The following is a 26,008-nucleotide window of genomic DNA, read 5'->3' as shown; positions in this document are numbered from 1 at the left end:
GGATTTGTAAGTAAATCAGTCATATGTTGCTTCAAAGAAGCATGCACTGTAAAAATGTGCATATTCACCTGTATGCAGAGTTCTAGGCTTATGGAGATGCGTCCGACACTATAGGCCAAATGTTATAGGGTGAGAGTTTAGAAAATGTGAGAGTTTAGCAGTAAACTCTCACATTGATCAAGTTTTATCTTAAAAATGGGAAAACATCTGGATGAGAGTTTTTTGAGTCTAAAAACATGCGAGTTTGCATGTTCTTGGACTCTATTACATTGGCCAAGTTTAAAAAGTGTGAGAGTTTACTGCTAAACATTTTTTAAAATACTAATTTTCTAAACTCTCGCCCTATTACATGTGGCCATATGTGTACCATTGGTTTGCTACAGGTCATCATCATCATCAGTGCTCACTTGCACCTAAATTATACTGGGAGCAAAAGATACAGCTGGGAATAGGCGTATTTTTGCTTCACGCCCATCAGTGCATAGTCATCTGCTTGGTTGAGACGCCCTCACTGAACTATGTCTATGTGACTATGGCTCTCATTCAGACCGCAAGCCGCAGAGCGAGAGAGAAATTCTCTCGCTCCGGAGCTCATTACAAAAGGGGCGGCTGTCGATGGTGATCGACAGCTCGTCCCGTTTTGTAGGCGGGGTGGGTGGTGGCTACACAAACGGAGGTGTTCCTGACAGAACGTCTGCCGTTTTGTGGGCGGCCGCACTGACATCAGCATTGATGTCAGTGGGGAGCTTCGATCAGAGCAGGAAGCTCCCTGGGGCTTGCGGTTGCCGAGACCCAACCTTAGGGTCTCGTTGCAAGCCCCGATGGTCGCGATGGTCTTGACCATCACGACCATCACCCTGGTAGGTCGCTGAAGCTGTGGGTGGTAACCCACAGCTTAGCTAGAGACCAGGAGGCCTCACTAAAAAAAACAAGCGGCTGCCCTCATTCAGAACGAGCGCCCGCTTCTTGCGAGCGCCTCTGAATGAGGGCCTATATGTCTAGATAACCCAGTAACCCCTCTTCGGATGTAAGTGTAGATGCAATCGGAATGCCAACGTCTCTAGCTCATCTGTACTTGTGTGCATTCAGTTCATTGTTTAATAAAAGCACATTTTCATAAAGAGAAGGTTTCTGCCAGGAATGTCTATGTTTAGACCTTAATATATATTTGGGAAGATGTTGTATTCATTGCTTGCCAAATTGTAATTCAGTAAAATAACCTATCACCCAAGTTGTTTTCTTTTTGCCACTTGATTTTCTGTTACTTTGTTTCACCAATTTCATTTTGGCCAAATAGTAGAACCTCTTGTGCTCACATGATCCTTCGGTACCAAATAATCTGCCTACTTTGTGACATCAGTCATATGGAAATGCGTCTACAGAAAGCATAATTCACTCATCTCTTACCTTGTGTATTCCAGTTATGCTTAGCATTGCGGTATTTACACAAAGAAAAAAGGATAGTTCATAGAGACTTATCGCCAAACAATATCATGTTGGGAGAAAAAGATAAAGTCACAGTCAGTAAGTATTCAGCAAATATAAGTATTTTAGATTTAGTTTGACCTCTTAATTTTGAAATGTAAATCCTGTAAAAACACTGTTTTTTTTATTATGCTGTGACTACAGGCACAACGCTGTGACTGGTCTTATTTCACAGTCTTGTTGTTTGTGGTCTTTATCTGAGTAAGCTGAACCAATGCAGTAAATCACACACACTACAAAGATATAGGGAGGGTGAACCAGATAAGAGAGGTGCTAAATCTGCCTTGCATGAAGCTAAGACTTTTCCCCCCACAATCACATAGGGCAGGAAAAAAAACACGGCTAACATTCTCAAACTTAAAGAGTAAACAACACCAAAACATAAAACAAGCAATACACAGAGAAACACCTCATGGTTTACTCTCCAAGTTTACATTTGTATTTCAGTTCAAAACCTTCAGACCTATCGAGATGAGTGGAAGAAAGAAATACTTAGGGTATATTTACTAACGTGCAGGTTTTTAGAAGTGGAGATGTTGCCCATAGCAACCAATCAGATTCTAGCTATTATCTTCTATAAGGTGCTAGGTAAATGTTGAGTAGAATCTGATTGGTTGCTATGAGCAACAACTCCGCTTCTAAAAACCCACACTTTAGTAAATATTCAAGAGGAAAGAAGGAATTAAGGGAAGTGCTTAGGGTTACTATACCAGTTATGAATAAAAAGTATATAGGGTGAACGATTAGATATAACAATTTATTATCAATATTAGCAGTCTAAAAATAATAATATATAAAAATTATAAACATTTATAGTAATACATACAAGGTTAAGAAATCTTCTTTACCCAATGCTCTTATTGTGATTTGTAACAAACAGATTGCATATAGAGAGTAACTTCGTTGCTACTGTATTTTAAACAATCCTTAATATAGCGGCTTAGTTTAATATAGTCATCTAGCTTTAGTGAGATTGACATATTTGTTACAGTGCACTGTTAGAAAGTGTATATAAGGGTTGATCTAACCACTTTTATGATCTGTGGGGGTCATTCAGACCCGCTCGCGAGCGCAGGACGCTCGCAAGCGGGTCGATGTTGCCCCACTGCGCATGCGCACGACGGAGGGAGCTAACTTTTTTTTTCAGGTACTATCAGAATATTAATCCTTAATTGCTTTTATTATTATTATTTCTTGCACTTTTATTTTTACCCATTTTTATTTTTTTTATTTTGTTGTTCATTTATTATTTTTTTACTCATACTGATTTTTAGCCAAGTTTTTTTTTGTTTCATTATTTTATTGTACACGGTCACTGGTGCACATAAACCCATAACAAATAGTGCTTATTCCTATTTTTAACAATATCTATTTTATTATAAGCTGCTTTTATCTGCGCGCGGTTATATTACCAACTGTTTCTCCTGTGTGTTCCCAGTTCTGAGAAGCATGCAGTATAATCCCAGCCAACACTTTTGAAACTTTCTGCCATCCACTATAGTTTTCAACAAAAGTTTTTTTTAATATTGACAGCTACGTCTCAAAATACTGTGCAAAAAATATCAAAGCATTAATATCTTTACATATCTAATAGTATGATTTACAAAATATTGGTATGCTGGATGCCATTCTCTTGTATTGCCACTGCATGGTGCTATTGTTCTATATACACAGCATCATACTTTTTCAGTATTTATTTTTAGAGAAACAGATTTATATTCACCCTATATGAGTTGCTAACAGACAGTGGTTTATATGTTTTAAACTACAGTAGATATGGCCGTGTTTGCTATACTTATAGGTTTTATTACTTAGCCTAAATTCTAAAGTGTTACCCATTAACTATAATGAAACCAATTTACACAGTATTGGACATTTTATTTAACAATAAAGAAAAATTAAATTATTTTAGATGAATAGAATTCATTTTGCATTTGTAAGTGTCATTTGAGATGTCTGGGTTTTACCAGCATTTTTATAAAGTATCACATCAGCCATTTTATTTTAAACAGAAAAACACTATTTATGACACATATACAGTAATAATTGGCTATTTATATGGGACAGCCTTTTTTATAATCAATCATGTGCAGTGTGGAAATATGCAAAATATGTTCCATAAACAGGTGTAAGTTCTACTAAGCATCAGTACCAATGTGTTTATTAGACTCTGACAGCTATACCCTTTAGTACTGTGCTTTTATGCAACCCGGTGACATTCACGTTTGTTAACCTAGGCAACTTCTCATTTATAATACATGTAGCAGGAAATTTAGGGCTTGATTATGAGTACCCACGCAGCACCGTATGTGGTTGCATTTGTAATGCGGCTATATTGCTAATGGAATGCTAATGCGGCTGTACAAACAGACATCTTAATACATGGGCATAACTACCATAGGTGCAAGGAGTGCAGCTGCTATGGGGCCCATAGCTGAGAGGGACCCATCTTCTTTGTCAAAGTTACATGAGTTATATACATTTTTCACCATTTGGTAGGTCATAGGTGCCCTTACAAACTTTTTTCTATGGGGCCTTCAAATACCTACTGTAGTTAAGCTCCTGTCTTAATTTGTGCCAATCATGCCATTGCCACCCACTGTTTTTTTTTCTGCAGTCACAGCCTTCATCACTAGTATTGGCACTTACTGCAACCCCATGTTGGGTGCAAGAGATCTGTCTGGAAAAGGCATTCCTTTGGCATATGCACAAGTCAGAGCAGGATGCAACTCTGGCGACATGCCCATGACAATCCTATGAGATAGTTAACACTTGCATGCATGCACCCAATTGCCACCCATTTGATACACAGAATAATGCATTTCACATATGGAGAGAAGTAGCCGAGATATATGCACCTCAGAATCGCCTGAAAGTTGTGTTTGCTCGCTTTGCTAAAATGTGTTAGATGTGGAGGCATACGGCCCTGTGTGCATCTCAGATGCAGGCCCTCAACCTCTCATTTCTTGATACACAAACATAGATTTTGTTCTGTTTATGCTGTTAGCAGTGTGCACAGTGCAAATCATTGTGAGGAATTTAGCATTTAAGCTGCCTACTATGTTCAGGAAAACAGCATATAAGCGCAGAGCTGCCAGAGTCTGTATGATCTAATGCATAATTGCCTTCTCTAACAGAAATTCTGTTATACTTGTGGCATAAATGTTCATAATATCTGTAGCTCATTTTTAAGTATTGTCAATTCTAAAAGATCCAGAATTTCATGGACACTTCCTGGACTTCTGGAGGAGCAGTGTACCCTCCTATATCTTGCTCTCTTACCTGATGAAATTGGGGGGTGGAGTAATGAAACGATTTGCATTGAATTGCATCATTATGGCCCTGCCCAGCTACACCATGCCACAAATCGCGTCTCTGTGCATTGGTGGGAGGAGCCATGATAGCACAGATTCTGCTGCCACACCTTCAGCACTAGCCACTTGTAAAATAAGCGTATATGGTTTAAATGGGATGCGACTGCTGGAATTCCTGTGGTCAGAATGCCGACACTGGAATCCCGACACTTGTCAGAATCCCGGCGTCGGCATCCTGACCGCCAGAATCCCGAAGGTGAGTAACGGAGGTTGGGGGGAGGGTTAGGCACTAGGGGGAAGGTTAGGTTTAGGCACTAAGAGGGGGGGTTAGGTGTAGGGTGCGGGGAGGGGTGAGCTTAGCTATAGGCACTAGGGAGGAGGTTAGGATTAGGCACCGGGGAGGGATGGTTAGGGTAGGAAGAGGGGGAGGGCATAGGCGAAACTAGACATTTGGTAAAGGGGGGTCCCAGTTCCAATCCCACACAGAATAAGTGTGACAAATTGGCGTGTCACAAGGACACTTCCCATCCCCGATCAGCCACTACCCTTTTCGGGAGCGTTCGCATCTTAGGTACGCGCAGAAGATGCCCTCCCTGGGACTCTAAATGTATTACTGAGCATCCACATCAATAGGGACTCCAAAAGGAGTCCCTGTAATGTGCCCGGAGTAAAGTGACCACGTCAGTGGTCTCTTCACTCCTGTTGTGAGATTCCAGCGCATGTGTGGTCTACAGACCACACATGGGCCACAGCCATTGCCGGAAGAGCCTGTTGTTCACCAAACAGACCCAGCAAACTGGGCCTGAATGTTCCTGGCCAGATGGACTTTGGTGGAGAGGGGAAGACTCATTCTATGGGGTGTCCTCAAATGCAGAATCCCACAAAATGACTATGACTTATTATAGGTGAGGTGTACACGTTACCTTTACTTTCAGTACTTCAACAGAAATGTTGCAGACAATCATATCGGCCCAGCATACATGATATTTCCCCCTTTTCAGTAATTTATGCATAAAGAAATCAGACAAAAAGACAGCTTTTTGTGAACAGTTAGGGCCTGATTCTGAGTCATGTGCAACGATGTCTGTGTGACTTTATGTTTATACCACTACAAGCCCTTCCCTGTGTACAGCCGTGCATCTCATTGTACAGAGACTGAGATGCCCACTTTGTCCGTCTTTAGACACCAAATCCTACTTGGTGCATCTTTAGACACAACCATCAGTCGCACCATAGAAGCTTGCACTTGCCCTATCCTAGGTGCACATTTAGACGTACAGATGTACAGCAGGGAAGGGCGACTGCAGCAAAAGACACAAACACGACACCAATGCTTCTGTCTCAGAATCAGGCCCTTATTCGCTATAAACAGCTATTAAAATGAATTTTAGTTTACAAATAACAAGATGCAGCTGCACAGTGGGAGAAAATTACTGTAACGTTAACTATATAATAAGGATGACCGCTGATTTATATTATATCATTTTGTTGTAAAGCATTTTGGCGCATGCATGCTTATTGGGGTTTACACACATGACCCTTGTAGCTGCCACTGTCACCTGCCAGCCACTTGCCTGTGGTGCAAGTTAGGACAGATGTGCACCTACTCGGCCAATGACGTTCCACTGGTAACTGAGCTGAAGACGAGGGGCTCACGTAGGAGGACTGGATGTACAGGTAAGTGGAACAGAAAAGACATGGAGAAAGACACTGAAGGCAGGTCAAAAGGAAACTGAGGAGCAAGGAGGGGCAAACGATGGGCAGAAGTGGAAAAGACTGAGGAGCAACAAGGGACATGGGAGAAAGAGACTTAGGGGTCAGACGGGACAGAGAGGGAATAGGCTGTAAAAAAAAAAAACCTGGCAACAAAGGGGACACCCGCTAGTGGCAAGTATTTATTTTAAAGTTAGGGGCCAAAATCAATTAGCCACCATAGCTATTAAATTACAAGCCCATTTGCTTGTGCGGTTAGCCCTGTTGCTGACACACATTAAACCATAGATTCCAGATGAAGTGTCTGAAGCTATGGTTTAACACACTTGCAGTGGCTGCGATAAGGGCAGAAAGCCTGCGGATAGGACTGACATATTGGGCACATCGTCTAGTGTGTACCCACTATGAAGCTGACGATGCTTGCTCCCACAGGTCGTCAGCAACATCCTCCATTGGCCCTACATACAGGGCCGATGAGGGATGTCGTTAACTATTACCATTCTGCCGAATGCAGCATAGCCCCCACTGTGTCTCCATCGCTGCCCGCATCGGCAAGTGTGTATGCACTCTCCCTGCCGGGTCCTGTTCCCTGCAGATGTCGGGCTGGGTAAATGTGGTTCTGTTATTGTACTGTATATATTATTTGTTCATGAGATAGATAGATAGATAGATAGATAGATAGATAGATAGATAGAAAAATTGTAGCTTAAGGTCACTGATTTGTTTTTTGGTTTTTACAAAACATTAAGGCAATACAACATATTAGTTAGAAATTATAAGACTAAATATGTTTTAATGATAAAGGATAAAGGATAAATACATTTGTTCATACATATATATAGATATATATATATATATATATATATATATATATATATATATACATATACATATATAGGCTGCTAGTGGTGAACTTCACTTATCTCCAAACCTCATTTACCAAGCCCAATAATATGGTGTATCACTAGTTTTGTCTCACATGCTGTGCCACTTGCCTTATTTTAGCTGCAATATTGCAGTGTTTACTGTGGAAGGTGAGCAGCTAGCCAGCCCAACAAGTAGTTCCTCATGAAGATGAGCAGTTTCCTCTCTAAGGGGAAGGATTCAAGGAACTGATGAAATTAACATCTTCCCCGACTGGAGCTACAGTACACTGACATGCACCCAAGCCACGCACACAAGCAGCAGGTTGATGTTGCAGTTAGAGAGAGCCCCGTGAGGATCTCAGGCTTCTCAACATGGTTCTCAGTTTGTGTCAGGGGTACTGTTAACACAACTTAATGGGAGCACTACTAATAACACTAGTGCCTGCTGCTACACAGGTGCAGACAGGGCCCTGCTAAATAATTCTAGAACCTAGGTAGAATACTAATGCTGCTTGCCGGGGGAGAGATAATGGGTGGTCCTGTGCACCCCCGGACCACCCCTTAGTTTCACCTGTGGGGCAGGGTTAGGATACTGACCAACAAAGTGTCGGCATTCTAACTCTGTCGGAATGCCGGCGTCGGGATCCCCAATGCCGGCATCCTGTACTCAACCCGGTTTAAACTCCTCCCTAAACTGTCTGTCTTCTAAGTTCTAAGTGCATCTATATTCTAAATTGTATAGTATGTGTTGAAATTACAGTATATGTGGTGTTCATAGCTCTGTAGAGTTTATACAATTTGCACAGTCTACTGAGTTGTAAGTAAACTCATGAAAACACTGTATATAGATTTCTAACAAAACTTAAGTGTTCTACTTTGAGCACTTGAAAAGCTGGGAAGTATGTCAAGAGGCTTTCTGAACCTGTGGAGCTATTGTGCTGCCAAAGTGGCATTAAATAAGACTATTAAAGTACACTTGTTATTGGCTGATTGTGTGATATACTTAAGGTATAAATGTTCATAATATCTGTAGCACGTTTTTCAATAATGTCAATTCTAAATCTTTAAGGCATAATGTAACTGAGCTATACAGTACGTCAGGAACTGGTCATAACTACGATTTACGCTGTGCAACCTTGATTAAAGTTAATTCTAGTAGTTCTAAAACTGTGGGAAAATGTACTGTTTATTTATTGTAAGTATTTTTTATAATATAGAGTCATTGGAACTGAAAATGACTAACGGCTGTAGAAAAAAGGACTACTGTATATCAATGTACAGTCAGATGCATAAATATTGGGAAATTTACAGAATTTTCATATTTTGGCCTCTATTCAGCACCACAATGGCTTTGAAATGAAACAAACAAAATGTGCTTTAACTGCAGACTTTCAGATTTAATTTGAGGGTAATTACATCCAAATCAGGTGAACGGTGTAGGAATTACAACGGTTTCTATATGTGCCTCCCACTTTTTAAGAGGCCAAAAGTAATGGGACTAACTAAACAATCCTAAATCTAACTTTCACTTTTAAATACTTTGTTGCAAATCCTTTGCAGGCAATTACAGCCTGAAGTCTGGAACGCATAGACATCACCAGACGCTGGGTTTCATCCCTGATGATGCTCTGCCAGGCCTCTACTGCAAATGTCTTCAGTTCCTGCTTGTTCTTGGGGCATTTTCCCTTCAGTTTTGTCTTCATCAAGTGAAATGCATACTCAATCGGATTCAGGTCAGGGGATTGACTTGGCCATTGCATAACATTCCACTTTTTAGCCTTAAAAAACTCTTTGGTTGCTTTTGCAGTATGCTTCGGGTCATTGTCCATCTGTACTGTGAAGCGCCGTCCAATGAGTTCTGAAGCATTTTACTGAATATGAGCATATAATATTGCCCGAAACACTTTAGAATTCATTCTGCTGCTTTTGTCAGCAGTCACATCATCAATAAATACAAGGTGTTGAATCGTAAATAAACCTTTAGTACATTCCTGCCTATAAACCTCTAAGATTCACCTGCCTAGAACCTCTAAGACAAAACCTGCCTATACCTTCTAAAACCACAAGATGTCGCTAATTAGCGCTGTGTTTAATTATACCATTAATAAAACTCTAAGACAGTTGAATAGCGGTCCAACGCGCTAAAGATTATTATTCAGGTAAAAGTACAGATGTTACCACGCTATGATCTAACAATAAGCGCAAAATAAATTGTACAAACATTAGGTCATAAGGTACAGTCAATACATACGCTCTGGGACCAGTTACCGGCATCAATAATGAGACCTCCGTCGAACAGCATAACAGGAACACTGCAGACTGGCATCTTGTTTCAGGGCACTCACATATATACCCGTACTGGGATAAGCAATACAATAGAATACGTTGACAGGTTCTCATTGGTTCCTCTTCTTTCTTCTTCCGTTACGGTACAATTCATAGGTCAGTGCAAAGACACAGCCCAGCCTCCAACAACCTGATTGTGTCCACTTTCCCACTGCATAATCTAGTCTAAACTATGGCATACTACATTTCAAGAAGTTATTCTCTCTAACATTCATATTTCATAGCCGCATGTTCTGATCTTCTCACCGATGCCACCGGAACGCTGTTGAAACAGAGTAGATCAGTACGGCACCAAACACAGTCCAATTGTCATTTACTAAGCCATAGTTACAGAAAACATTCATTTCTTTATATACTGACATTGCGTTTAAACCAAGTAATAATTATCCTTTTTGCGTTACGGGACCATTGCTTTTAAATGTATGTATGCGGGGAGAAACAGCACTGAATTGCGTTGTGCGTCTGAGGGTCGGTGGGGCACTCAGCGAGCAGCACTAAGCTGGAAGGGCATCTATGTGTGTGTGTGGCCTTGCCAGTATGATTTTGGGAAGGATCACTAAAAAGCTGACTGTGTTCTGTTTAACATTGTGTGTATGAGTTGCAGGGAATTTTGCTACTTTTCAAATATAAGTCTCTGTGTGATATTATACACGTAAGTCCATGCATGATGGGCCACATGCACACACATACATATATATATATATATATATATATATATATATATACACACCAGCACAGATGTATTTTTCTGATGTTTTTAAACTGCAATTGCAAAATGTATTTATACAGTGAATTTAGTTCTCATACAGGGTGGAGGCTTCCAGCAGTGCAGTCGGAGCCTCACTCTTTATTCTACTTGTTTTGGTTGTGGGGATGGACTCAATTGTGTAGCTCCGTAGCTAGGCTACATTACAATTGCCACAGCTCATATATTCGTATGTAAAAATGCTCATAGCACCACGGTATATTGTGTCGTGTTATGGTATAGGAATGTTCTCCAGGATGGGCTTTGTATAGGATTCCAAATGCTAATAAGTTAGTGTTTATGTTTTAAACACTGTCTGCATGCGTTTGAGGGAAGGCTGACTATCTATTTTTTTTACAAAATAGTGCTGTGAGACTTTATCATGTTGGGAAGTCATTTTTATGTGTGCTGAAAACTGTCGGTATATGTTGGGGAAGATTATTAAAAAGCTGTTCGTGTTACTTTTTAGCAACTTTGCGTTGTGAGTAGCAAAATTGCTACTTTTATCAATTTTGCACTGTGGATTGTGTACTATGTATTTTTGACAAAATTGCGCTTGTGTAAGCCTTCTTTTCTAAAATGGAGTCTTGCTGCCATTCACAAGATGGCGTCTTCCAGATTTTCTAGATTGCAAACAGATTCTGTCTTACCCAATTATCCGTTTCGACAAAGGGTACCAGTTCCATTGGCAGCCATACGTGCCCACGCCATGACACTACCACCACCATGCTTCACTGATGAGGTGGTATGTTTTGGATCATGAGCAGTTCCTTTTTTTCTCCATACTCTTCTCTTCCCATCACTCTGGTACAAGTTGATCTTTGTCTCATCTGTCCATAGGATGTTGTTCCAGAACTGTAATGGCTTTTTTAGATGTTGTTTGGCAAACTCTAATCTGGTCTTCCTGTTTTTGAGGCTCACCAATGGTTTACATCTTGTGGTGAACCCTCTATATTCACTCTTGTGAAGTCTCCTCTTGATTGTTGACTTTGACACATATACACCTACCTCCTGGAGAGTGTTCTTGATTTGGCCAACTGTTGTGAAGGGGTTTTTCTTCACCAGGGAAATAATTCTGTCATCCACCACAGTTGTTTTCCGTGGTCTTCCGGGTCTTTTGGTGTTGCTGAGCTCTCCAGTGCGTTCTTTCTTTTTAAGAATGTTCCAAACAGTTGATTTGGCCACACCTAATGTTTTTACTATCTCTCTGATGGGTTTGTTTTCATTTATCAGCCTAATGATGGCTTGCTTCACTGATAGTGACAGCTCTTTGGATCTCATTTTGAGAGTCGACAGCAACTGATGCAAATGTCACACCTAGAATCAACTCCAGACCTTTTACCTGCTTAATTGATAATGAAATAATGAGGGAATAGCCCACACCTCTCCATGAAATAGCTTTTGAGTTGATAGTCCCATTACTTTTGGCCCCTTAAAAAGTGGGAGGCACATCTAGAAACCATTGCAATTCCTAAACTGTTCACCTGATTTGGATGTAATTACCCTCAAATTAAATCTGAAAGTCTGCAGTTAAAGCACATCTTGTTTGTTTCATTTCAAAGCCATTGTGGTGGTGAATAGATGCCAAATTATGAAAATTCTGTCAATGTCCCAATATTTATGCACCTGACTGTATATACTTTGGTTGTTCAGTCTCGTTTCCTATTTGAAAATTTGGAAATGGTCCTCATGTCACATTTACCTGGCAGAGAAGAATTATAGGCATACCTTGGCATCATTGTACTGTACTGATTAGAGCTTATTTCACAAAGGATTTGCGACAAACTTCATATGAACTGCATTGAAATGTTATGTGTCTGTGCATGCACCCATTATGTGATTCATATGCAGTCAATATGTATGATTCATGCACATGCCTTTGCAAATCTGCCAAGAATGCAAGTCATATATTTTCCCATTTATTTCAATAGCCCAATCATTTCAGTGGATTTCAATGAGGATACCATTTTACTTGTAGAAAGCCCATTGGAATGAATGGGTCAATGAAACAAATAGCAAAGCCCCAGTTACAAATAATAAAAAACATTCTTCTATCTGCCACAGTGCCATACAGAATGGCTGGTACAGACAGGGTATTCATAAGCTGTGGACTCCTGTCATACTGGAAACCAGCCCCATAGCTGGTGGAGCATCTATGGGAAGAGAGAGCTGCAATAATGATGTGTTCTTTACCAGAAATTGTCAGCAGCATTCTGGAAAGCCATTGGGCTCTTCCCAGCCCCCTGGTTATGACTAAGATTTTTACCCCTGTAATGCAATGTTTTAAGATTTGTCAGTTAGAATACAGTTTTTATTCACAACCATGTGCTGTTATATGTAAATTGAGGTATTTTGTGTTTACGTATTAAATTTTAATATTACAAATCAACATGAAACAAATATCACACATCTAGTTCACACAGCAATCCAAATTGGGGATACAACGGGAACAAACATATACAAATATTAAATAAAATTAAGTCAACTATATTGTAAAAATTAAAGATCAAATTAGATTCTTATAAATACTACTTGGCATATACTACAGGATATAGATATGTCTACATACATTTTTAAACTGCATTAATCATAGTCATCTATTGTCTTACATGGGATGTTATATTACGGAACATTTTTATTTCGAGGCATGTAATTTTCTTGCATAAAATAAACAGCTCTATGGAAAACATAATTTTCATTACTTTAAATATGAATGAAATAAAAAATGTGTATAATAATTTGCGTTTATTGGGTAAGGCAAGGCAGAGGGACAGCATAGTCATGGACATAAATATAGGAGATGCAGTTAATATCCCGACAATCGGGATGCCGAGTGCCGTAATCCCGTCGCTGTAATCCCGGTCACCAAGAGAACACCGGCGCCGGAATCCCGACATGACTGGGGATGCCGACGTGAAAATCCCGGCAGCCTGCATCCGATCGTAAGGAAATCGGGGCAAGGTAAGTATTAGCCGCAGGGGGAGGAGGGTTAGGTTTAGGTGTCACAGGGGGATCTCAAGGTTGGGCTGTGGGAGGGTGGAGGTTAGGGTTAGGCTCCAGACAGGGGGGCTAGGTTCAGGCACCACCGGGGGAGGCTAGGGTTAGGCACTAAGGGGGAAGGGTTAGGGTTAGGCACTTACTGGGAGGGTTGGGGTGCAGGGTAGGGAGGGTTAGTATAAGGGTACAAAAAAGGAGGGTTAGGGGGTAAATAGGACGGAAACAGTACTCACTGTTCCCCTGTCGGAATTCCAACCTTCATACTGATTCCAAATATACATGCATACAGGAAGCACTACAGGCAGTTCTAAGTTAGCAATTCTAGGTTCTGGATGTATGAGTATAACTTGTTGCATCACATCAGTATACCTTAAAAAGCCTCAGGTTCTCCTCGTTGCTAATCCACTTTATCAGCTTTCTTGCTAAGTACATTTGCATTTAGTCACATTAGATCATAATTATGTTTTTCCTGCTTCCATGTCCTGTTATTCTATCTGTTATCCTACCTTCCTGCCTTCTGCTTCCGGTGTTTTTGCTTTCTGTCTGGTTGTGTGTGTGTCTTTCTTGTGCCTCTCTGTTACTGTCTTATTGTCCCTAATTATGCTGCAAATTGGTCTAATTCACGAAAGGCAAGAGATGTACCTAGGTGATGACTGCCACAGGAGTACTACCTAAACTGTATAATAGATTCCATGTTGTAATTTCCATTCTGTACTGTCCAGTATTATACATGTAGCTTGTCTTGATTCCTGCTGGTAATCTTGGCTTTCTTCAGTTTTTATTTGTGCTCTGTCTGTTAATGTGACTTATTTCCTGGAATGTAGCTTGACTCCATATTGTAGTTAGTCTCTGGTCTTTTGTCTTGACTGTCACAAGGGACAGATTGGGAATGTAAAGTGGCCCTGGTAAAACTTCAGAAAGTGGACCTATGTAGGAATTGCCAAAAGCAAACATTGCTGAGGTTAGCATGCCATTAGTCCTAGTAGTGACAGCATCCCAGTGAACACCATATAGAATATCTCCCAACTTTATGTAATGGAGAATTGGACCTTTGCGCAAGCCCGTAAAAGGGGTTACTGCCTTGCGTGAAATGCCGTGCCCGCGAGCCACTCCCCCATTTTCATCATGCTGCTTGATATTCCCCCAGTCCCTCTCTCCAGTGAATAGATGACAATCACACTGTTCATCCAGGCAGGTGGTACCCTCTAGCCTAGTAGTACTCGGTACAAGACAGGTATAACATAACTTTAAGGTCACAGGCCACAGTTGAAGTATTTTTAAATAAGTGCACTGATGAGGCCCTTTTGTGTGGAAGAAACACAGGACCTGATTCAGACCCCGGATGCTAAGCTGTGCTTACTCGCATCAAAAAGATGCCGGGTATTCTAATAGCACGATCGTGCGGCAAGGCATAAGGATGCCCTCTATGTCTTAGCGAGTGGCAGCTGTGCGATCGCAAAATAGTGTAATGCCGCCCCCTTGCCGCTCGCAGCTAACATCTCCAGGAAGTGTTTAAAACCATCGGGAACATCGAGAGCCATCGGAAGCACTCACAGTGCTTGTGGGAGCCCTACTCTACCGCAAGCAATGCAAGTACTTCAAGTAAAATTACAACTGCTGCCTCGTCAAATGACGCACCAATGACGCACCATTGCTAAAAATGGATGCCTATTAAATGCCGTTTTGACTGCCAGACTCGCCTGCGTTCGCAGCACCACTCCCCCATTCACAAGAACCTTCCCCTGTTACCACCCACAAATGTCACTATCTGTCACTCAAAGTAGCGTCCAGTCTGTGTACTACTTGCGCAAGATTCCCGATCGCAGAGACTGGCATGCGCATTGCGAAGTATACGCATATGCAGAGGGGCAAATGTAATTTCTCTTCTCCCTTTTGCCTCCAAACTACTTGAGCAGCTTGTCTACAGCCGCATCACCAGCTATCTCTCTGACAACTCCATCCTTGATCCTCTGCAATCTGGCTTTCGCCCACTGCACTCCACTGAAACTGCCCTGGCCAAAGTCACCAATGACCTGCTTGCAGCCAAATCCAGGGGCCACTTCTCTCTGCTCATCCTCCTGGACCTCTGCAGCCTTCGACACCGTGGATCATACTGTCCTCCTCGGCACCCTTCAGACCTTTGGCATCTCTAACACCATCCATGCCTAGTTCACCTCTTACCTCACCAACCACTCCTTCTCTGTGTCTGCCTCTGGCTCCACCTCCCCCCTTGCACCCTTCCCATTGGTGTCCCGTATGGTTCTGTCCTGGGCCCACTGCTCTTCTCCCTGTACACCAGGAGAACTCATCAGCTCCTTCGGCCAACAATACCACCTCTATGCCGATGACACGCAACTATACCTCTCCTCTCTTGAGCTCTCCCCTTCTGTCCTCTCTCAGGTATCCAGCTACCTCTCTGCCATCTCTGGATGTCCGAGCGCTCTCTGAAGCTCAACATGGACAAAACTGAACTCATCATCTTTCCCCCTAATAGAGTCTCAACTCCATCCAATCTCGCTATCACTGTTGACAACACCATCATCTCCCCTGTCCCCAAACTTCGCTGTTTGGGTGTCACCCTTCACTCCACACTCTCCTTCACCCCCCACATTCAATCTCTGGCACAATCCTGTCGGTTCCAGCTACGCAACATCGCTTGCATTAGGCCTTTCCTCTCCCAGAATGCTACCACACTGATTATTCATTCATTAATAATTTCTCGGCTTGACTACTGCAACCTTCTCCTTACTGGCCTCACACATTGCCATCTTGCCCCCCTCCAGTCTGTTCTTAATGCTGCAGCTAGACTTATTTCCTCTCCCGCCATTCCACTTCTGCTGCTCCCCTCTGCCGAAACCTTCACTGGCTCCCATTCCCCTACAGAATCCTCTTCAAACTCCTCACCTTCACATACAAGGCCCTCTCTAACTCTTCTGCTCCCTACATCTCCAAGCTCATCTCCTTACACACTCCCTCCCGCTCACTCCGGTCTGCCAATGACTGTTACCTCTCCTCCACCCTGGTTACTTCATCTCATGCTCATGTCCAAGATTTTGCCCGTGCAGCCCCACTCCACTGGAATGAGCTTCCTCGCTCAATCAGACTCTCCCCGACCTTGCAGAGCTTCAATCGTGCACTGAAAACCCACCTGTTAACCAAAGCATACCCTTCCACCACATAACCATGTTATCAGGTCTCTGTCCCTCCCGCCTCAGCCATCTCTACCTTGCTTACTTTCTGCACTCAGGTCCCCCTCTACACACTCATGCCTCATGTCATCTGTCTGTCTCCCCTCTCCCCTAGATTGTAAGCTCCTAGGAGCAGGGTCCTCCTCCCCACTGTCTCACAGCCTTCTTATCTAGCACTTCTATGACAGCCTTCACCATCGGAGAGGTACTGTGTATGGAGAATTGTGTTGCTAATTGTTACTTGTGTTCTGTTTATATTTTGGTTACTGTATTGTAATGTAACGTTCTGTGTACCCTTTACTGAATGTACGGTGCTGCGGACCACTTGTAATTTAACCCTATAAATAAAATGTAATAATAATAATAATATCGGTCAGTGCAAGCGGCCGCAGCTTAGCGAGCAGGTCTGAATGAGCTCCACAGTCCTGTCGTTGCAGCACTGTCAACTATGTAACTACTGTTTCTATGGCAATATGATTGGTATTAAACACAAGTAACTGTTTTATCTACCATTGTCATGACTAGCAGATTGTATCATGCCTTACTCTCAGATGCAAAGCAGCAGGCACTTGATACTCTTGTGGAACTACAGGTCCCAGGTTAACTTGCTCATGGTCTTAAAAGTGTTGTAAAAGGTCCACAGCGGCTGAACTCTGTGTAAGTTTATCATGCAGCCAATTAATCAGTCTCTCGCTGGTACACATTCTATATTTATGGATTCAACAGCACAGCTCTTGTCTGCCAACTTCTACCACTCTCAGGGGTTTTTCTGCTGCAGGTTCCAAGCAGCTACTCAAATGCAGCCATGTTGAGGACTTTGCAACACACTTTTTCACCGAAGGGGCATCCTTGCAGAATGGCCACTTCTCTAACTAGCTCTGGTGATGACCAGCATATTACAATCTCTCACCAGTCCGTTCACTGCCATTCAACACCACTTTACATTCCTTACTCCACCTCCTCAGATTTGCGGGCATAGGCTGACAGCATTACTGCAGTACAGAGACTTTATGGATACGGCTCACAGCCTGGCAGCCGACAGAGAGACTGCTGCCTGGCCTCTGATTGTAACACAATTGGAGCAACAGAGGAGCACTTTCTGCTCTTCCTTCTGCTCACTGCCATCAGCATATGCATACAATGCACTTGCAGCCATCATTGCAGAGAAATGGTACTGGTCAGGGGGCAGATGCAACCTTGCTGTCACAAGCCGCTGCACTGCCAATGCTGTGCGGGGTGAACGCCGGGCAAGCGTTCGCTGAAGTTTCCTCCTTCCTCCTGTTAGGATCTGTGGTTGCAGCATATTGTTTGCAGTTCTAGCTTTCGTTTCTACTGAGGCTCTGCACTAATTACTGTCTCTCTGTGTGCAGTATCAGGTGCACACTGATTGATTCTCCTGTCTGTGCACAGCCCAGCTGCACACTGGTCTGTCATTAGGGAGGCTTGCTCTGGTTGGGCCCTGTTTCTGTTAAAATCAGGCCAGCCCATCACTCCATGCCGGTGATAGCGTTTGTGTTCCAGTGGTATCTAATCTCCTGTTGATCTGTCTAAGTTCTAGAGTCCAGTCCTGCTGTGTTTCCTCACTACCATTTGATCCATCCAGGTGGCCCGGTCTGCATATCATCTGCTGTTGCCGCTTGTGTCATCTTGGCGGCACGGCATGCATTACAGCATCAAGGGTACGCTACCTAGTGTACCAGCTCCAGTGTCAACTCGGCGACATAGGCCGCCCTTCAGCGCCTGAAGTGCGCAAATCCCAGTACCCAGGGTACGCTGTTCTGTGTACTGCCGGCAGCACTTGGCACACCTCAGCGTCTGATTGAGCAAAGTTGTGTACCACCACCAGTGTCATCCTGGCGGCACCTGGCGCACTCCAGCATCATCCTATCAAGCCTACCAGCCCTCAAGGCTGCTACACGGCCTAAAGGCTGCATCATGGCCCAAAGGCTGCTACACAGCCTAAAGGCCGCATCAACCCAGCATAATCAACCCTCAAGGCAACTACTCAGCCCAAAGGCTGCACCTCGGCCCAACGGCTGCATCTAGCCTAATTACCAGTCCTCAAGGCTGTCTTACAACTCCATGACTATTTACATTCCTGCCTACAAGACTGTGTTGAACTAGGCTCCTAGGTAATCGTCCCTACCTAACATAACACTTACCCACCAACTCATCCCACTATGATCACTAACTTGTTGAAAGTCCTGCAGACAGCAGAGAGCTGAGTCCTTTCAGCCACAGGTTGTAGAGCCTGAGCCAGGGGCTCCTGTGTGGTAGGACAGGGTCTCACCTTTTCCATGGGCCGAGACATGGCAAGCACTGGCAGCCAACTGTAGGTGCTGGCTGGGGACTGTAACTGGGAAGAGCAGCCTGGGGTAGTGGGGAATGGGTGGGGGGGAGAAGGAATGGAACAGAGACTGATCTATCTGAGCTGCAGCGCACTGCTTCCTGCAGTATTGCAGCAAATGCCAGTTACAGGCAGCACCTAGCTGACAGGTGGCCCCACAGATGTTGGCCCACCAGGAATCTTCCTGGTGAGTCCTATAGCAAATCCGTCTATGCCTGTCACCCTCTATGTAGTGTTCTGTAGCCTTTACCATCCCATAATTTTCTGTATACTCTTTTATGTTTGCACTTTCTTTGTCAATCTAGTATGTTTGTTCTGTTTTTATGTGTAACCTGTTTTCATGTATGATATTATGCCAGCAGTCTAGTGCTGCAGAATTTTGTGTTGTCTTTTAAATGATGATGATGATGAGGAGGATTTCTTTGTGTACTCTGTTTTGTCCCAGTGGCCTATTTGCTATGTCTCTTTCCTGCTGTACAGTGTGCAACCCTATGACTCTCCTGCATCCGAACTGTCCATTCCCCTATCATGCTTGTTGTGGAAATTGTTACAAGTACAAATAATAAGCCTGATTAGTTTATGCCTAGATAATTTTACTATTTCAAAGTAGCTATCTAGAACCTCCTTCCAATCTCCCACATCAAAGAGGATGTTTCAGCCTTTCATTTGCAAACACATTTTATCATAACAAAGGGTTGGGAAAACAACAGAAGCTTATAGAAATTACACATAATATCGGTTATTTTAAGAAACGCATTTTGCACAGAAGTATCTGTAGAACATAATGAAGTTGCAGAAAATATTAAAACAAAATTTATTTGGTATTAGAAACTGAGAATGTTACATGATTACTGCTATCATTTATGGCAGTGTTTCCCAACCTCGGTCCTCAAGGCACACTAAAAGTCCAGGTTTTAGTGATATCCATGCCTGAGCACAGATGGTTAAATCAAAATACCTGTGCTCAAGTATGGCTATCCTTAAAATCTGAACTGTTAGTGTGCCTTGAGGACCGTGGTTGGGAACCCCTGAATTATGGAGTGAAAGTACTTTACGTAAGTCAAGGTTTTATTATCCAGTAATTCATGCCGGTGCACATTGAAGCAAAGGTGGGTCATTTTGGGGACTCTCTAAAGATGGTTTGGGAAAGAACCCATGCCCATGTTTAGTATTTTTAGGAAATATTTTATCAAACATTCATCCCTGAGATGGAAGATGAAACAAGTTGAGGTGAATCTCCACAAGCTTACCCCAACTTAGTACTGAAATTACTTCTGAAGAAATCGCACCAGTCATGAAAGAGGCCCTATCAGTTTTTAGCTACTTACTTAAAAAAGATTATTCTGTGCTGGGGGAGTCCTCGGTCTAGCGATGCATTAGAAGCTTGAAACTTGGTGATTAACAAAGATGGAAATTCCAAAGCAGCTCGATTTGCACTTAATGATGGCACTTAATGATGACAAGGCTTTTGAAGAGATCTCACTGCAATTTATGATCTAAATATTGCAACATTTTGGCCTGCCTGGAAGCTATTATGTGGGATCCTGGACTCTCTATATTTACCCTTCCACCAGAGTCATGATCAATAAACTGCATTAATTCTAGTCTCCCATTATCTTACATGAAATGTTATATTACATATAATTTTCATTTTGAGACAAACAATTTTCTTGCATAACATAAATAGCTTTATGGAAAACATAATTTTCATTACTTCCTTGTTAATCAAAGAAACAAATGAATATAAATATTTTGAAAATGTTATAAAATGAGGCAGCTTGCTATCTCCATTTGTCATTGCTTTGGTAATAAAACTTATAGCAGTCAGTATTTGGATCTCCTACTCTCCTCAAATATGCAAATGATGTGGTGGAGGACCTGGAAAGCAATATTTCATGGTGTCCTACTGACCCTCTGAAAAATCAACCTATCCCTCACTAATCTCTTCAAAAGTGATGCACACATCCAAACTCAATTAATAGTAGTTGAGGGCGATATAGCTGAATATCTTACCCCACAAACCCCTGAGCTTCGTCTCTCAGTATGACTTTAAGTAGCAGAACAAAAAGGTAATTTTTTTTTTTTTTTTTGGGGGGGGGGCAGAGGTCTATACGTATTATTATGTATTGCTATGGAGACTAATTTAACCTCCGCTTACTCAGGTTTAACTGCTGGTAAACTAGTAAAGCGGCACACAAAAAATCCAGACAACAATGAATACAAAAAATAAAAGCAATCAGCGCTGCCTGGCCAATTAATGAACAAATATAACAAATCTCTGCAGTTATCCAATACTAATAAGAAGATCTTCAACATTGGGCAAGCTTTACACTTCTTCATTTAAACCCTTTAGACAGACACATCAGATTTCTGTCACTTTTGCACATAAAGGTATCTTTATCTCTTCAACAGTTATAAGGAGTCATGCTTATTCAGAGCAAAAGCTTACATTGGATTTCTCACTCGCATTCACATAAACGTTTCTTTAGGCCATCAAATGAAATGCTGATCTTTCTTTTAGATCCAAAAACCGGACCATATATTTTCCAGTGTTGAAAATTAATTGGAGTGCAAACAGCAAATATATAAAAATGTCCATGAAAATATATATAAAAAAACGTCCTTATAAAACAACACAGTACAGATCACGCATGAGAAGGAACAAAAAATACCAGCGTCTTAACAGGAGATGCAGAGGCAGTGCAACTTCCCGTGCTGCAGTCCCGGGAAAGATCGGTGTCATCGGCGCTGCTCTGCACTTTCTAGAATTTTAAAGCACATAGCTTCCAAATCTTCTTTTACAAGTTTTTCGAATGTGTCAACAAAACAACCTTTTTTTGTGCTTTAGAAAGATGGTTGATTTCTTTTTAAAAACTTTTATACTCCCTTCTGGTGTTTCTGTGTCTTTCGAAACTTCATTCTGTTCTGCCAAAAACCTTTTGAAGGCAAGTTTGCGTACAAAATGTTTTAAGTCAATAAACACTTAAAATTTGTCTATTTTTTGGTAGGGGCTACTTAGTCCCTTTTCCAAAATATCTTGTTCATCCTTGGTGAGTATATAATCACTCAAGTTATATATTTTAGTTTTCCCAAGTTCTAATTGACTATCTACATTATCCTGCATGTTTTTTACCACAGCAATCTCATCATTAGTGGTTTTTAATTTGCTTCTTTTTTTTCTTAGACAATTTTAAATGTACTCCAGCCAGGGCCGGATTAAGGTCTGTGGGGGCCCCATCAATTACATTATCAAATATAAAAAAGTTACAAGTGATTTTCCAATATTTCTAAAGTTAACTAAAAACAATTAAAATCACACAGACATCTTTCTGTACACCAAAATAATCTTTAGTTAGGTAGAAATTTCTCTCTATATATATCTATAGATATATATATATATATATATATATAATATTTATATATCTGTATACATCTATATATATATATATATATATATATATATATATAGACATACATATAGATGCATAGATATGTAAATACACACACATATACATATATACACATGTATCTACATATCAATATATATACATATATACATACACATACATATAGATACATATATATACATACACACACATATATATATATATATATACACACATATTGTATATATGTATGTGACTATGGGGTCTAGCCCCCCCCCTAGTTGCGGCCCTGCCCCCCTAATGACTACCATATATACTCGAGTATAAGCCGACTTTTTCAGCACATTTTTTGTGCTGAAAAAGTACCCCCTCGGCTTATACTCGAGTGAAGTGTAGCGCTGACCGGACGGAGTTCGGTCAGCGCTACACAGCACAAACACACAGCCGCCGGAGCCGGCAGCTGTGTGTTTGCTGTAATCAGCAGCCACTGAGAGTCTGTCAGACTCTTAGCGGCTGCTGTTCCCACTGCGGGAGCCATCTTCCGGCTCCCGCAGTGGGTAATGGGAGACACGTCATCATGACGACGTCTCTCCCATGCAAAGCGGCCGGAGGAGCGGATAGCGGCGGGACCAGGAGCGGGAGTTTCAGGTAAGTGATTTTTTTTTTATTCTTATCACATCTCTCTCTACTGGGGGGGGGACTACAGGGGGCACTACCAGGGGGCGATTACTACAGGGGGCACTACCAGGCGGCGATTACTACAGGGGGCACTACCAGGGGGCGATTACTACAGGGGGCACTACCAGGGGCACTAAAAGGGGGGATTACCACTGGGGGAACTACCAGGGGAGGATTACTACAGGGGGCACTACCAGGGGGGGATTACTACAGGGGGCACTAAAAGGGGGGATCACCACTGGGGGTACTACCAGGGGGGGATTACTACTGGAGGCACTGAAAGGGGGGGATTACCACTGGAGGCACTGAAAGGGGGGATTACCACTGGGTGCACTACCAGGAGGGATTACTACTGGGGGCACAACCAGGGGGAATTACTACTGGGGGCACTACCAGCTGCTGCCATTTCCCACACTAGGCTTATACTCAAGTCAATAAGTTTTCCCAGTTTTTTGGGGTAAAAGTAGGTACCTCGGCTTATATTCAGGTCGGCTTATACTCGAGTATATACGGTAATTAGGGGGAAAAAAATATATTAAGTCCCCCTAAAAAAGTCATGTAATTTTTAGGGTGAATATTTAAAAAGTGTTTGAAAATGGGTATAAAGTACTGGGTTGGGTATTTTGGGGTGCTGTATCTATGGGACAGGTGATTTTAGGATTGCAGGAGGCTGCAGTAGGGTTTTTTTAAGATTTTTAAAAGGCACTTTAGAGACCCAAAAATATTGTAGTACCAATTTAAATGTACCCCCAAATTAACATACAGCAATTATTTAAAAAAAAAAAATTGCTTTAGATCATTTTTCCACTTTTATGCAAATATACATATACAGTAGCAGCCCTTTGACTCCATTTAAGAACCCTAAATACTTATATTGGGGCTATTAATAAACTTCTATATTGATTTCCAAGGTCAGTTAGGCTTTTTATGGGGTAGAGACTGATTTCCCCAAAATAAGCTGTCCTTTTCGCTAGTTCCGCCGTTCGCACATATACATTTTCACCTGTTTTGGAATTGAATAGGATGAAAAGTGTAAAAGTACGTGAAAACATTGCGTCCAAACAGGCATTTCGCCGTCCGGGACTTTTCGCCTCTTATTGAATTCAACGCTAAACCTTGTACGTTCTTTCCAGTATTGGGAAGGGATATACTTAGACCTCATGTATATAAAGGAACTCCTATCTTCCCTATTTGTATTAGCCCATCATTTTCTTTCCTTTGTGTATTCAGTAGATCTACGTCTTGCTCTCTCTGGGCTATAACACTGCTTCAGCGTATTATAACTGACATATTTGTTTTTACCTCTGTATGTATTCTACCTCGTCATATTACCTCTATCTCTAACATAACTGAAATCCTGTCTGTTCTCAATTGGTTTTCTTTCCCCAGTTTTTTTAATCTGGAAGTCGTCCTTTTTATATCCCTTTTGGGTATTATTCTTTTCAATTTGAAAGGAATTTTGTTCCTCCATTGGGACCATAGCAACCAATCAGATTCTATATTCTATCTATTATCTTCTAGAAGGTGCTAGTTAAATGTTAAGTAGAATCTGATTGGTTACTATGGGCAATATCACTTTTAAAACTCACTTCTAAAAACTCTCACTTTAGTAAATTTACCCCTTATAGTCTTAATAATTTTATGCTGCACCCCTTTGTCTCTATAATATTTTTTCTGTTTTTGTCATCAATTCCCTTTCATTTTTGTCTATCTTATAGACTATTCTATTCTTTTCCTATCAATAATGACTTCATATTTCCACCGCATTTGAAAATTGTGGAGCATAGGTCTTGTTCTATACAATGGGGGGAACTGCAGCAGATGCATTCACCATGGTACCTGGAGGTGAAGGAAGCCTTCACTTTCCCCCACTTTACCAAAGCCTCTGCACTCTCCTTCCCAAGAACCCTGCTCTAAAAAGAGTGAAGTAGACACCTCTTCTGAAGGGCATGTGAGCAGTGTGCGTATATTCAGAGCAGAGCTTAGAACTAAAGTGGCATCACCAGACCTTCTATGAAATTGTGCTTTGGGGCTTAGCGATGTACAGTTCCACCTATTGGCCTATACATCTAATATGTCACATTTTGTACCTTCTGGTTGCACTTCTTTGGAAACTTGCACTTCTAGATGCACTTCCGCTAATGTAATGAAAATATTAAAGCATACAAATGTGGCAATTGTAATAAAGATAATTCCAACGTACCCTCGCGGTCATGATTGATTTAAGGCATAAGTGGGGCTAAACTAACCAGTATTTTAGAAGAAGTTAAATGAAATTGCAAAATCTACCCGTTAGCAGGTTGGCCTTTGAAGTGAATAGTCAGTTTCTTTCATGTGGTCTTAGATTGATTGTTTCGGTTTTTGATAGTTTGGTCTGTGAAGCATTCATGCACCATGAGTTGTGGTAGATGCACAACAAGCAGGTGCTCTTGAGTACATAGCAAGCAGTGTAGTTCCCTGTTTTATTCTATAAACTAACTTTATGCATATGCTGGGATACCTAGCTACCAACTGGCTCAGTGGTAAAACTAGCAAGTGGTGGGCCCAGGCTTAAAAATGTTTTGGGCCCTCCTTACTCACCACTTATCACTTTATTGTATTGCTGTTATGCTTTCTTTACATATCACATCCTAGTACTATGACCCCTCACCTTATGTCACCACTCTTTGGACCTCATTCAGAGCCGGTCGCACAGAGCGTGCGGTCGGTCTGAATGAGGGGAGGACCTCTTGAATTTTCAAGACATCCTCCTTTGCAGTGGTAAGGCTGTGGGTTAACACCCACAGCCTTACGACCGCCTAAGGTGATGGTCGCGATGGTCAAGACCATCGCGACCATCGGGGCTTACGACGAGACCCTAGGGTAGGGTCTCCCTTGTCGTAAGCCCCGGAGAGCTTTCGGCTCTGTCTGAGCCGGAAGCTCTCCACTGACATCACTACTGAT

The 26,008-nt window shown here is 41.9% G+C and overlaps 1 protein-coding gene across 3 annotated transcripts in view; it reads left to right on the top strand.

Moving 5' to 3' along the window:
- The window catches only part of NEK10 (NIMA related kinase 10), a 347,660-nt gene that overhangs the window by 126,983 nt on the left and 194,669 nt on the right, over positions 1 to 26,008 (top strand). For all 3 annotated transcript variants that reach the window (XM_088463509.1, XM_088463508.1, XM_088463507.1), the window contains exon 22: positions 1,422 to 1,524. In XM_088463509.1, coding sequence (XP_088319635.1) covers positions 1,422 to 1,524 — 103 coding nt within the window. The remainder of the gene's footprint in view (positions 1 to 1,421; positions 1,525 to 26,008) is intronic.

Source organism: Taudactylus pleione, unplaced genomic scaffold (genome assembly GCF_031769625.1).
Source record: "Taudactylus pleione unplaced genomic scaffold, aTauple2 ptg000053l, whole genome shotgun sequence".
NCBI lineage: Eukaryota > Metazoa > Chordata > Amphibia > Anura > Myobatrachidae > Taudactylus > Taudactylus pleione.
This window is presented reverse-complemented; position numbering and strand designations above follow the sequence as displayed.